A 14,178-nucleotide genomic window follows, 5' to 3' on the forward strand; every position below is an offset into this window, starting at 1 on the left:
TAGATGAAGGAAAACACCATGACCCTGACTGTTTCTCACAGGCAACTACATGCAGTCTCTCCTCTGTCAGGAACCAGTTTCTGCCCTTTCACCTGGCTCAGTGGCCCCCAGATGTCAGGAAGCAACTTTTTCAAGGCTGGAGAGGGCTCCCTCATCCCCTCCCCCAGGTCAAGTCCGTCAATGCTCCCAGGTAGGAGAGGGATCCTCCTAGGATGAATGCACTGAAAACCCCCTTAGTGTCTTTCAAAAGGCTGGAGTGGACCTGAAGAGCAGGGACAGTGGTGGACATTTGTAGCCCAGAGTAGAGGAATTTGCACTCATCAGCCATTGTCTGAATAAGATAGCATGACAGCACACAGGCTGGGACTTTTGAAGCATGACTGACCTCACTTCTAGAAAAAAGAGGAGGCAGGCATGCTAACATACAGATGTAACCCCAGGACTTAAGAGACTGTGGCAGGAGGAGCACAAGTTTGGGGCTAGCCTGGGCTACACAGTGAGACCCTGTCTCTTGCCTTGGGGTTGGAGGTAGGCTAAAGGAGGCCACTGCCTTCCTAGTCCTAGCCAGGTACATTTTCAGTCCCACTCAAAGCCAGGGGGCGCCCACCAGGACTGGACTGCTATCCTCTCAGGCCAGCAGAGCAACCTCCTGGGAACTGCTGCTCGGCCGCAGAGAAGAGGTTCAGGCTAGAACACCCTGGTGCCCTTACTGTCCCGACACTCATCCCTGGAAGAAGCCCAAGCTAGATCCCGCCCCCCCACACACACTGAAGTGCTCTTATTTCCCACACATTCGTTCCTACAAGAGGTCCAGGCTAGGAATGTCTCCCCCACCCCCAGTGAGCTTATTCCCCACACACTCATCTCTGGAAGAGGCCCAGGCTAGATCCCCCTCTAGTACCCTTTATTCCCCACACTCATCCTTAGAAGAGGCCCAGGCTAGACCCCTGACACCAGTTCTCTTACGCCCACCCCTGCACTCCCCCACTTACCCCTGGCTCCTCCCCACAGTGGACTGCCCTCTCCATCGTGGGAGAAAGGTCAGATCCCAACAAGTCTCTCCCATCAAGCAGAGATGTGCTCATAAGCTGCCAGTGGGGCTGGAGGCTAATTTACGAGGACTACTTTAAAAAAGAAAAAAAAAAAACAAATCCCAAAACAAAAACAAACAAATAAACAAACAAACAAAAAAAAAACAAACGAGCTGGAGTAGCCCATTCCTATAATCCCAGCATTGGGGAAACTGGGGCAGGAAGCTGGAATTTGAAGGCAGCCTGAACTACCTAGAGATACTTTGTTTCAAAAAACATATACAGAAAAGCAAAGCCAAACAAACAAAAGTAGAACTAAGACAAATGACCCTGGAAAGGTAGAACTTAGAGGCCTGGCTGAACTTTGGCCCCTCCTGATTTAATCTAAGTTTAAGCAGGTATCTACAGGTTCTGATGTAACCTGGGTGCTCTGGCCTGTGGATTCTCCTGGGTGCCAGGGATAGTGCCTACCCTACCTGGTTGGTTTACACAAAACACAAGCCCCAGTACAGCAGACAACACTTAGTGCACTGCTTCTCCCAGGTGATGAGGACACGTCTACCATGTCTGAGCCAAAAGGAAAAGGAAAGGGGGTGCTCCTCTATAGGTCAGAGCCTGAGGGAAGGACTCCCATCATCTAAGGAGGCATGAGATGGCTATATGATCTACCTACCAGTTTGACACCACCATGAGAGGTCAAGGCCACCTCCTAGGGAAGCAACCAAGGAGCAGGGCCAAAACAACCTGAGTCCTTCATGAAGCTGGGATGGAAGGCAGCTTGAGCTTAGAGATGGAGGATGAGGCACAGGTGATATGTGCTGGGAGATGTGGGTGCTGACTGGCCGTGGGATAACGGCTCTGAGTATCATTATACCCAGGGGGCTGCTCACACAGAAAGGCAGCAGCAAACCAGGTCTGACAGCACATACCTATAACTTGAGCACTCAGTCGGTGGAGGCAAAAGGATCATGAATTTGTGGTCAGCCTGGGCATAACAAAAAGCCAATGGCTTGGATATGAAGCTCAGTAATAGAGTAGTTACACACACATACATGTGCCCCCTCCACATACACAGAGGCACCAACGTGTGTGAAGGGAGACGAGGGATAGCAGGCCTCACCCTGGAACCAGAAACTGGATTCTCCTGCCACAGGCCTGAAATGACAAGAACTATACGAGGCAAAGATTTATTTGTGCAATCCCTTTTTTCTCCTTAAATATTCACAGGTCACAAAACTGCCTCTAGGCATTAAACCCAGGATTAAGACATCAATTAACTGAGGTCTGAATGCAGCACTGATTAAAATAGTAGCAAGACAGAATGAAGTATTTCCCAGATCAGTCTCTAAGCATCAAGGTGCCAGCTTGTTGAATAAAACCTATTAAAAGGGCCAGGTATTCCATCTCTCCCAAAGATGAATGCACAAGGAATGGTTCTGTGGGAGCCAGGTGGGCAGAAGTTCAATACCAAAGGATTCCCCAGGCCCTGCCCCCAACATCCCCTCCACACTGGAGACTGAGCAATCAAAGGGAGATAGCTCGCACAAAAACAGGAGGGAAAGAAATGGCTGGCTGGAGTCCCATATCCTCAGGAGGGAAAGAAAGGGGCTGGCTGGAGTTCCATGCCCTCGGGAGGCTCCTCCAGCAAGTCCTCTCCAACAAGCCAGAGCCAAGTTCAGCCCCTAGAGGAGTTGGGGACAGGCAGGTGGGAGGAAGTCCACTCCACACCTGGACCACACCTGACTGTGCCTGTAATGGCACAGACAGAACAGGTGCTCAGACACCTGGACCACACCCGACTGTGCCTGTAACGGCACAGACAGAACAGGTGCTCAGACACCTGGACCACACCCGACTGTGCCTGTAACGGCACAGACAGAACAGGTGCTCAGAAACCTGGACCACACCCGACTGTGCCTGTAATGGCACAGACAGAACAGGTGCTCAGACACCTGGACCACACATAACTGGGCTGTAACGGCACACACAGAACAGGTGCTCAGACATGGGTTTTGCTAAAGTACAGACTCCTCCTTGGGCACTGGTGCAAACAGAGTAGGAGGAAGCTTTGTGTCTCTGCTCTCTCTCTGCTCTCATCCTGTGAATGTTTCCTTTATTTGGGTCAGATTCCTATTCAAGGCCACGTTAATGACTGAAGGAATGCTTGTCTACAATCCTATGAAACTTGACCTAGTTCATCCCCCTTTCAAGGCTGAAGGCATAAAGAGTAACTAAGGTATTTAGCCTCTAGGGAACAGGAGGCTCAAGAGTTTGCGACCAGTGTGGGCTATGGAGTGATACACAGTCTCAAACACAAAACTGAAGATTAACTAAGGTATGGTACTATGAACTTTACAACATTCTAGTCTAATGCCCTGTGCTGGTTGTTTTTTGCTTGGTTGTTGGTCAACTTGACACAAACCTAGACATACCTGGGTAAAGGGAATTTTAATTTGGAAAACGCCCCTCATAAGACTGGTCTGTAAGCAAGTCCATGGGGTATTATTTAACTGATGACTGATGTGAAATGGCCTGACCCTCTGTGGGCGATGCAGTCCCTAAGCAGGCGGTCCTAGAGAGCATGAGAAAGCAAACTGAGCAAACCGTGGGGAGCAGATCAGTAAGCAGCGCTCCTCCATGCTCTCTTCTTCAATTCCTGCCTCCAGGGTCCACCTCGAGTTCCTGCCCTGACTTCCTTCAATGATAGACTGTGATATACAAGTGCAAGAAGCCAAATAAATCCTTTTCTTCCCCAAGTTACTTTTGGTCATGGTGTTTTATCACAGCAATAGATACCTAACTAAGATACCCCCCCAAAGACATGCCAGTGTCCCCAATTAGTTCTGAGCCTGTAGTCACTTTGCATCCCGAGAACAGAGAGCCTCACAGACAGATCACCCCCTGAATGGGTAATTGTCTCAAAGACTGAGAACACTGAGAAAGGAAGGGTGTCTTGTCCGCCCAAACAGGAGCAAACCATCTCATGGGAAACAGATGGTTCTCTCAAGTGCTAAGACTTCTCAGGAGTCACGTGCCAGAACCAGAACTGAGACAAGGATCAGCTGGACCCCAAGTTGACCCAAACTCCTTAACTGTACAAATTTCTCAGTCCTACCTGCTCCCCCCTCAAAACCTCACAACGCTCACCAATGGCTGAGACTCCTGTTCTCCATCTTCCCAATGCAGTCACGGTGACTACACTCCTTCCCGCTTGGTTCCTAAGACTAGTGACCAGATCCAATATGTTGGGTCAGATGTCTGGTACAGGACTTTGGGCAAGTGATGCTCCCCGACCCGTCCCCCCACTTTTTGGTGTGCAGGAACCAAGTACTATCTCTGTCTGGGGAATCTCCGGTCCTTACATAAAGGATCTGTGAAGGGTGCCAGGACTACTCAGAAGAAGACACAGACGGTGGTCTGTACTTCCCATATGCTACGTATCTAGGTCATCGTCTGCACACAAATTTGGGACATGTTCCGGTGCACCTCTGTCCTGAAGCCCCTAAAGTTTATATCCTGTACAGGCAGTAGGCAGGGGAGCAGAAATGGTACCTACAGGCCACATTTTAATGCATGCAGGCCGCTTTAACTCCATGTAATTAACACTTCTAAAAGCAGCGCATGACTCAAATGAACACGGCCTCACTTAAAAACGAAGGAGATACACAGCAGCCATGGATACACTCACTCACTGTGAGTACTTAGCTGCAGCCCCTGGCATGCAGCTATGAGAAGAATGAAGGCATCTCCTTTTATTTCCTACCCTACCTCCAGATCAATTTCATCCTCTACAAAACAGCAAAGCAGAAGCCCAGCCTGAATTATGGCAGTGACATGCCTGCTCTTAGTGAGATTCAACTTTTGACCTATACGTTCCGGCCGCAATGCTGAGCAAAAGGAAAGAAATGTGCAGTTATGATCTTGTGTTTGTTGGAAGAGTACAATTATGGAGGAATTTACAGGAAATCAAAAAAGGCACCGCTTGAGAGGATGGAAAACAATAAAACAGTCACACAAAGGAAATGAATGCCACCCGAAAACTAAACACAAAAACCTGAGCGCGGTCTCCCGATCAGACTCTTCCTGAAAAAGCCCCCACGTGCCCAAATGCTAATCTGGGTCTGTGGTGGATGCCAGGGATGCTTTCCTACACAGTCCCTGCTCTCTGGTTCTGCTGTACTTGACCCTAGACTCAATCCAAGGATTCCAAAGGGGCTAGGAGTGAGCAAGGAGAAAGCTGGCACTCAGGTAAGCCTCAGATGCCAGGGCATTTAGCTGAGCACAAGAGGCTATGTCAGACTATGAAGCCAACAGCCTGGACTCATGGCTTTTCCTTGGGTGAGTCACTGACTCTCTGGGCCTCAGTTTTCTCATCTGTAGTATGGAAACAACTAGAGCAGCTGCCTCATATATCAGGAGCAACAACCTCTTGAAATAGAGAGGCATGTCCAGTGTTTATGAGCACAGGGCTTGCAGGGGAAGTCTCGGTAGGGACCAGCGTTATTCAGGCACGCTGTCTCATGTAATCACTGTACCATGCAGTCACTTCATCAGCTTTGCAGATGAAGAAACAGGGACTGGCAAATCCTTCCATTCTTACCATAAGTTGGGTATGACCACACTTCTGTACGGTGGTCTTGAAAGGGACAGAGACTGGGGCTAGTCTATACCTGAGCTGACAGTCTCCCCTGTCAGATTCCCTCCATGGGACCGAGTAGGAGAGAGCCAATAGCCAGAGCATTCTAGACCTAGGAGCGGCTGAGTGTGGTGGCATGGACCTACAGTTCCAGCACTGGGGATGAAAAAGCAGGCACATCTCATGTTTGAGGCCAGCCTGAGTTGCGTGGTAACAACCCCACCCCCGAACAAATAAGCGAGACCCAAGAACTCCCAAAATGTGACAATAATTGGTACTTTAATATCACAGAAAACCCACCTGCTCTGGGAGATGAAGGACCCACTGCTGCTGCACCCTGAGCCCCTCCTTGGGTTCTGGCAAGGAGGGCAATAATTGTGGCTATGATGGATCTGCCAAGATCAACTGTATCCCTGCAGAGACTGGGCCCTGTGCTATTAAAACACACCCCTGAGGCGGCAAGGACAATGTGACATTTCTGAAATTGTTCTACTACCATCAAATGCCAAATAAGTCCTTTTTGCTGCTCGCTTTAATAAAGCTGAGCAGTATTCTTATAAACGCAGACTCCACCTTGGAGCCTCGCAAATGTCACTGGAATTAGAGTGAGCTTGCTCTAAAGTGACGAACTAATGGCTCATCCCTCAGGAAGATGCTGGAGCTCACAAGCCAGCTGTGGTCTCCAACACACTCCCCACTGTCAAGGGCCTCGGGGGAAAACCACAGTGGGGTAGATGGTGGACAGAGGACAATTCCGAGTACTCGGGACTTGTTCTGCTGAGTGAGCTACAGAGAGAAGGACGCTGGTTACTTGAAATGAAGAAGAGATGCCATGAGCCTGAAGGATAGTCTCCATCCTCAGAGTGTAACAGAGTGGCTGTGTCAGGCGCGGGGCCAGGGTTACTATTGACACCTGCCAGCTGCTCCTGGGTCTCTACCTGTCTCCCATGGCACCTGCCTCAAACTCAACTCACCCGAGACAAATCTCAGATCTGTTACTCTCAGTTCTCAGTTCTGTCACCCCACTGGCCCCGTGGCCACGTAGCTCCTGAGCAGTCCCCTCAGTGCAACTGGCTCTCACTCCTGGTGAGTCTCCAGTTAGAGGCTAAAATACAAACCTGATCTGTACTCTCCTAAGCCCTTCAAGTTTCCTGCGCTTTCTTCTCCTCTCGGGACAAAGCCAAAAGCCTAACAGCAACAACGTCCCTCCATCCACTCAGGGTCCACTTCCCTGATTTTGCACAGCCACACAAGGCCCCCCATGTCCTTGGTCATAGGGTTCCCTAGCCCACGACTCCCGATCCCCCCTTATCGTGCACCACCCTCCCCTCCGCTGTGTTTAGCACACGGTATCCCCACATTTTAGGGCTCACAAGTCAGATCTCCCAACTAGGCAGAAAAATGTCACCACACAAACTCAGGATCCGAAGTGAGAAGCCTTCTGCACCCCTCCTAATGGAGTCTGCCTGTCTCTCTCCCACTTCCACAGGAAGTGCAGCCACTCAACCAAGAAAAACTGTTCTGCTGCCATCGAAGAGCAGCTCAGTGGCCTGGGAAGAGAAGCAATGGCATGCAGAAGCTACGCCCAGCCTGAGAAGGTTCACCCCCAAAGCCACCTGACAAGCCAGCCGTGCTGCATGTAAGAGCTGCCTGCGGAAGAGCCACAGCCATGAAGAACATGGGTAACAGGGTGGTCCACATGTCGAGATGGTTCTCTAAGAAAGGTGGTCAAAAGAATCGTCTCCATTCTCCATGAACTGAGCACGATTAGCCCAGGTAGTCACAAGCTGAGGACTCACCATTCCACGATCTCTGGGTGAAGAATTGTGTTGTTGACATTGAACCTATAGAGAGAAAATACAACAACAGCATTAGTTGGATGGCCTATATCGTATCCCAGTGAGAAGTACCTCATTCAACACAAACACACCATGACCAAAAGCAGCCCTCCTTTTAACTTCCTGGCTCTCTGACCCAGAAAAAGCTGGTGCTCGCCTCCTGCAGGCCTGGAAGCCTGGGCTGCCACCTCTAAGTGTGGTCAGTTGGAGAGCAAGCATTTGACAACAAAATACCCCTCTTCCCTACTAGACAGGCCCTTATCAAGTTCATTAACACACACATAATGGGGAGACAGAAAGGGACAACAGAAAGAATGCTGGGATGAGGGAACTGAGCTTTGCACGAATGTGATGAAAACACAAATCTACACATCCTTTTTAAAAACAAACTCATTTCGGGTGCATGGGTATCTGGGCCCTGTGTGCATTCCTGGTGCCCATGGAGGCCAGAAGAGTGCTGGACCCCTGGGACTGAGGTTATAGACAGCTGTGAGTCATCATGTTCAACAGTCTCTAAAATATACCACAGTCAAAATGCCAAACAACACACATATGTTGGTGGTCCTGAATTCACAGTGGTTAGACTTTGAAGTTTTGAGGTTTTTTTTTTACTGGGATTTAATGAGAAGGTTCTACAACTGAGTGGTTCAACTTTCAGTTTCTAACCTTACAAAAGGCTGATGGGATACAACACAGCTGTCAATCAAGGAGCTTCTGCATCTTGCAAGCATAATGAGAAACTCAATTCACCACACACAGGGTACGATCCTGGTGCGTTCTGATCAGCGGCCAATTCCGCACCAGAAACTATGACAACCAGAAGGCAGTGGGAGACCGTTCAAAGAACTGAAAGGGGGAAAAAAAACTGAGAACAAAGAAATTTCAGCAGAGATATGCTTCAAAAATGAAGGGTCTCATTGTGACCTGTGACCCTGACTATATGAGAAGCACCATCGGGGCTCATCATGTGGGAATGCATGTCAGTTTGTATGTCCGGAAGGGTAAGACCTGCTGTGAGCCCAACTGTCTGGGACACAGGATTCAGTCTGATTGACAAGTGTCCAACTCCTTCACCACTTTCTGTTAAACCAGAATCTGTGAGTCACGGACAGTCTTTGTAGATCTGGAGCCCATGGCAATTGATGAGATCCAAAATGACCCAAAGTGACTTATGCTACCCAAATGATGCCACTAACAACTATGCCCATGTCCATTACACCACTAGCGAGATGACCAAGCCAGACTGGACTTGCAGCTTCCTTGGTTTCCTCAGCTTTGGAGAGGGTTCTTATTCTACTTCGCTGCTGATGCAGAGGCTCTCTATTGACTGTGGCAAGATGTCTGAACCAGAGTTCTCCAAGCGTTCATACCCTATAGCTCTAACTTGATCCCCACACCCCACTGGAGCACTCAAACTGTGGCTTCCTGGAGGACAATGAGGCTGTATGACAAACACCCAACCCATGCCAACCTCAGCCGCTCCTCACTCAAATGCTTCCTCCGTCATGACGGAGCCACTGCTCAAAGGGGCCCCGCCCCTTTGAGTTCTAGAGCAGCTTGTACCCTACCCTTGTATCTACTTCCCCTCGGCCTCCTATGCCCCAGCCATCTCTGCAGAGGCCACTGTGAGAACTGTTCCTAGCAGAGATCAGTAACAGCTGCTCTGGACCTGCCAATTAGATGGTAACATGTGACCCTCAGCCCAGCCTGACACGTGGCCTGCTGTCTCCCATACTGTGGAAATGTGCCACCCAAGGATGTGAATGCCGCCATCACTGCCACCAAGACTAAGAATAGCAGCCATGTGGACTGGTGTCCCATGGACTTCAAGGCTGGTATCAACTACTTGCTTCCCAGTGTGGTGCCTAGGAGTCTGGCCAAAGCACAGTGTGCTTTGTATTTTGAGCAATGTGCCTGCCATTGTAGAGGCCTGGGCCTGCATGGACCACGAGTTTGACTTGAAGTATGCCAAGGGGACTTTTGTACACTGGTATCAGGGGAAGGACATGGAAAGGTGAGTTTCTTGAGGTCAGAAGGATATGGCTTCCCTAGAGAAGAATTACAAGGAAGTAGGCATCAATTCCTATGAAGATGGGGATGAAGGAAAAGACAGACTACAGCTTGGAGCATGTTCACTACAGTAATGGCAAAATCTTTCAAAAAGTCTCCTTGCATTGCTTTGACAAAAAGGAGGAGAATTAAAACACCTCAGATAAACAAAATATGAGGGAATCCTCTCTAATACATTTGTCCTCCAAGGATCCCTTCAGCCTTAGCGGGCACTACAGGGTGACATGGCTCTACATGAAGAAACGGGCACTGATGGACCAGGGAGATAGTTGGGTGGGTAAAGGCTCTTGTTGTGAGCTTGATGACTGGACTTCAATTCCTGGGACCCCCTCGGTGAAAGAGAATCAACTCTCGCAAGTTGTCCTCTGACCTCCACATATACAACATGCATTACATATGCACACAAACACAAATGAATAAATGTAAAAAAGGGGGATTTTTTGGTTTGTTTTTTTAAAGGCAGAGGTTGGTGCCAGAGAGATGGTTGGTGGTTAGGAGCATATATTGCTCTTCCAGAAGAAAGGAGTTCGAGTCCCAGGACCCATTTTGGGTAGTTCCTGTAATTCCAGTTCCAAGGGATCTAATTCCCTCTTCTGGCCTCTGCAGGCACTTAAATATGCATGTATACACTCACACAGATTTGAATACACATACACAGATATGAATAAAAATAAACCTTTAGCAGGGGTCACTAACCTTTACCAGTGACTTTACCAGTACATTATGCAGATAGCAGAAATGTAGCTTTTCCTTGTAATGCTTTAAAAATTACCAACAGACACATGCATACATATACATGCGATTATGCACGTACACATACACACATGCTCACACACACACACACACACACACACACACACACAATGAAAAGAGAAAGATATCAGATGCAAAAGCACACAAACAGGCTAACTCCATTTATCATCAAATGTCAGGTAAACGGAGACAGAGGTAATTAGGAGCTGGAGTGAGGGGCCTGGAGAAATGACACTGACCACAGGGGAGCACAGGGCTTCCTTCGGGTGACGAAAATGTTCCCAAACAGATAAAGATGGTGGTCATATAACTCAGTGAGCACGCCAACCCTATTCACGAGAATCAGCAGAGGACCCATGGGTAAGCCCTTGGCCTTCTGGATTCCACAATCCCCTCCACAGAGGCATAGGCAGAGCTGTGAGTTCCTGACTTCATGCAGCCCAGGGACTCTCCATGGCCTCATAAATGGAATTTGAACTGATCTAATGCCATGGATGTAAGAAGTAGCCTTACCCTCACCAAGGAAAGGAACAGGGATGGGCACGAAAAGGTACCAGCAGCCTTAGAGGATTCATTTCTGAAGTTTTGGAGACCCTGAAGTACACAAGCAAGACATCTGGGTTCTAAATCAACTTAAATACTTCAAAATCAAAGTCATGGGCCTGGAGGGATGGCTCAGTGGTTAAGAACACTTGCTGCTCTTACAGAGAACCTGGGTTCAGTTCCCAGCACCTACCAGCACACAACCATTTGTTACTTCGGGGGATCCAGCGCCCTCTTCTGGCCTCTAAGGGCACTGCCTGCATGTTGTGCACAGATATACATGCAGGCAAACATTCATACACATAAAATAAAAATAAATGAATCTGAGAACAAAAGGATCAAATTCCTACCTGTGGAGTATCAAAGAGACTATAGACAGCCAATGTAGTTCAGGATGGAGAACAGAGCAGCAAGTCACACAAATCAGGACAATAGAGATGTTCCTCCCATCTCACAATTGTGGACTAGCTACTCAACAGCTAGCTTCACCTCATTTCACACAATGCATATACCCACGTGCATACAGACACAGCTGTGCAAACACACATGCATGCACAGGCAGCAAGGTGGAACAGGGTAAGATGATGGCACACAGACACAGCTGCACAAACACACACACACAAAGACAGCTGTGAGCTTTAGAAGACTAGACAGAAGACATACAGAAATGTGTACTTAAGAGATATCCAAGACACACTTTGGAAAGAACAGGGATACAAGGAACATACCTAAACACAATAAAGGCAATATGCAGCAAGCCAACAGCCAACATCAAACTAAATGGAGAGAAACTCACAGCGATCCCACTGAAATCAGGAACAAGACAAGGTTGTCCACTCTCTCCATATCTATTCAATATAGTTCTTGAGGTCCTAGCTAGAGCAACAAGACAACAAAAGGAAGTCAAGGGGATAAAAATTGGAAAAGAAGTCACTTTCACTATTTCCTGATGATATGATAGTTTACATACGTGACCCCAAAAATTCTAACAAGAAACTTCTATAACTCATAAACACCTTCAGTAATGTAGCAGGATACAAGATTGACTAAAAAAATCAGTCGCCCTCCTGTACACAGATGATAAAAGGGCTGGGGAAGAAATCAGAGAATCAACACCCTTCACAATAGCCACAAATACCATAAAATATCTCAGAGTAACTCTAACCAAACAAGTGGAAGACTTGTATGACAAGAACTTTAAATCTTAAAGAAAGAAATTGAAAAAGACACAGGAAAATGGAAATATCTCCCATGCTCATGGACAGGTAGAATTAACATAGTAAAAATGGCAATCTTACCAAAAGGAATCTACAGATTCAATGCAATGCCTGTCAAAATCCCAGAAAAGTTTTTCAGACCTTGAAAGAACAATACTCAATTTCATATGGAAAAGCAAAACACCCAGGATAGCCAAAACAATAGTGTAAATAAAGGAACTTCTGGAGATATCACAATCGGACTTTAAACTCTACTACAGAGCTACAGTGCTGAAAACAGCCTGGTATTGGCATAAAGAGACAGAAGGACCAATGGAACCAAAAAGAAGACCCAGATATTAATCCACACACCTACAAACACCTAATTTTTGACGAAGAAGCAAAAGATATCAAATGGAAAAAAGAAAGCATATTTAACAAATAGTGCTGGCATAACCGGATATCAACATGTAGAAGAATGAAAATAGATCCATATCTATCACTATGCACAAAACTCAAGTCCAAATGGATCAAAGACCTCAACATAAAGCCAGCTGTACTGAACCTCATAGAAGAAAAAGTGGGAAGTAGCCTTGAACACATTGGCACAGGAGATCACTTTCTAAATATAACCCTAGTAGCACAGACACTGAGAGAAACAATTAATAAATTGGACCTTCTGAAACTGAGAAGCTTCTGTAAAGCAAAGGACATGGTCAACAAGACAAAACGACAGCCTACAGAATGGGAAAAGATCTTTACCAACCCCACATCAGACAGAGGGCTGTTCTCCAAAATATACAAAGAACTCAAGAAATCAGTCATCAAAACAACAAATAATCCAATAAAAAAGTGGTGGGTACACAGTTAAACAGAGAACTCTCAACAGAGGGATCTAAAATGGCTGAAAGACACTTAAGGAAATGCTCAACATCCTTAGTCATCAGAGAAATGCAAATGAAAACAACTCTGAGAATCCATCTTACACATCTGTAAGAATGGCCAAGATCAAAATCACTGATGACAACTTATGCTGGAGAGGTTATGGGGTAAAGGGAACACTACAGCATTGTTGGTGGGAATGCAAACTGGTACAGCCCCTTTGGATAGCAGTATAGCAATTTCTCAGAAAATTAATAAACAACCTACTTCAAGACCCAGCAATACCACTTTTGGGTATATATCCAAAAGATGCTCAATTGTATTATAAGGACATGTGCTCAACTATGCTCATAGCAGCATGGTTTGTCATAGCCAGAACCTGGAAACAACCTAAATGCCCCTTGACCAAAGAATGGATAATGAAAATGTGGTACATTTACACAATGGAGTACTACACAACAGAAAAAAATGACATCTTGAAATTTGCAGGCAAATGGATGGATCTAGAAAACATCATATTGAGTGAGGTAACCCATACCCAGAAAGACAAATATCATATGTATTTAACTCATAAGTAGCTTTGAGACATACAGCAAAGAAAAAACAGCCTACAATTCACAATTCCAGAGAACCTAGACAACAAAGAGGATCCTAGGAGAGACATACATGGATCTAAACTACATGGGACATAGAAAAAGATAAGATCTCCTGAGTAAACTGGGGGCATGGGGACCATGGGAGAGGGTTGAAGGGGAGGGGAAAAATAGGGAGGGGAGCAGAGAAAATATATAGCTTAATATAGCTTAATAAAAACAGTAAAAAGAGAGAGAGCTATCCAAGTTACACACAGATGGACAGATATGTCCTAGGAAGAACACATTCCTAGAACCCCAGTAGATGCCCGAGAATACAGATAGTACTGAACATTAACTAGATCATGGTTGCCTCCCCCAAGCACGAATAGCTATGGCAAAATTTAATTTACAAATTAGGCACAGTAGGAGGCTAGTAATAAGTAATAATAACACAGAACAATTACAACATACTAGAATAAGATTGCCAGCATCAATAGACTTGTGCTTTGGAAAACTAATTACAAGTAAAATAAGGCTTTCTGAACACAAGTACTGGCTGATTTGATAACAGAGACAGCCACTGAGTGACTGATGGCTGAGTATCACATGCACCATGGATAACTGACATGTCCCGGATAAAGGATGCAAGATGGA

General features: G+C 46.7%; 1 protein-coding gene and 1 pseudogene across 1 annotated transcript in view; one reads left to right on the forward strand and one right to left on the reverse strand.

Annotated features, from left to right (window-relative positions):
• Pepd (peptidase D) overlaps positions 1–14,178 on the reverse strand; it is a 138,618-nt gene that overhangs the window by 87,690 nt on the left and 36,750 nt on the right. Inside the window, exon 8 of the mRNA XM_038338430.1 lies at positions 7,467–7,511. Within this exon, the coding sequence (XP_038194358.1) occupies positions 7,467–7,511 (45 nt within the window). The remainder of the gene's footprint in view (positions 1–7,466; positions 7,512–14,178) is intronic.
• LOC119820656 lies at positions 8,660–9,649 on the forward strand (annotated as a pseudogene).

This window comes from Arvicola amphibius, chromosome 8, assembly GCF_903992535.2.
Source record: "Arvicola amphibius chromosome 8, mArvAmp1.2, whole genome shotgun sequence".
In the NCBI taxonomy this organism is placed as follows: domain Eukaryota; kingdom Metazoa; phylum Chordata; class Mammalia; order Rodentia; family Cricetidae; genus Arvicola; species Arvicola amphibius.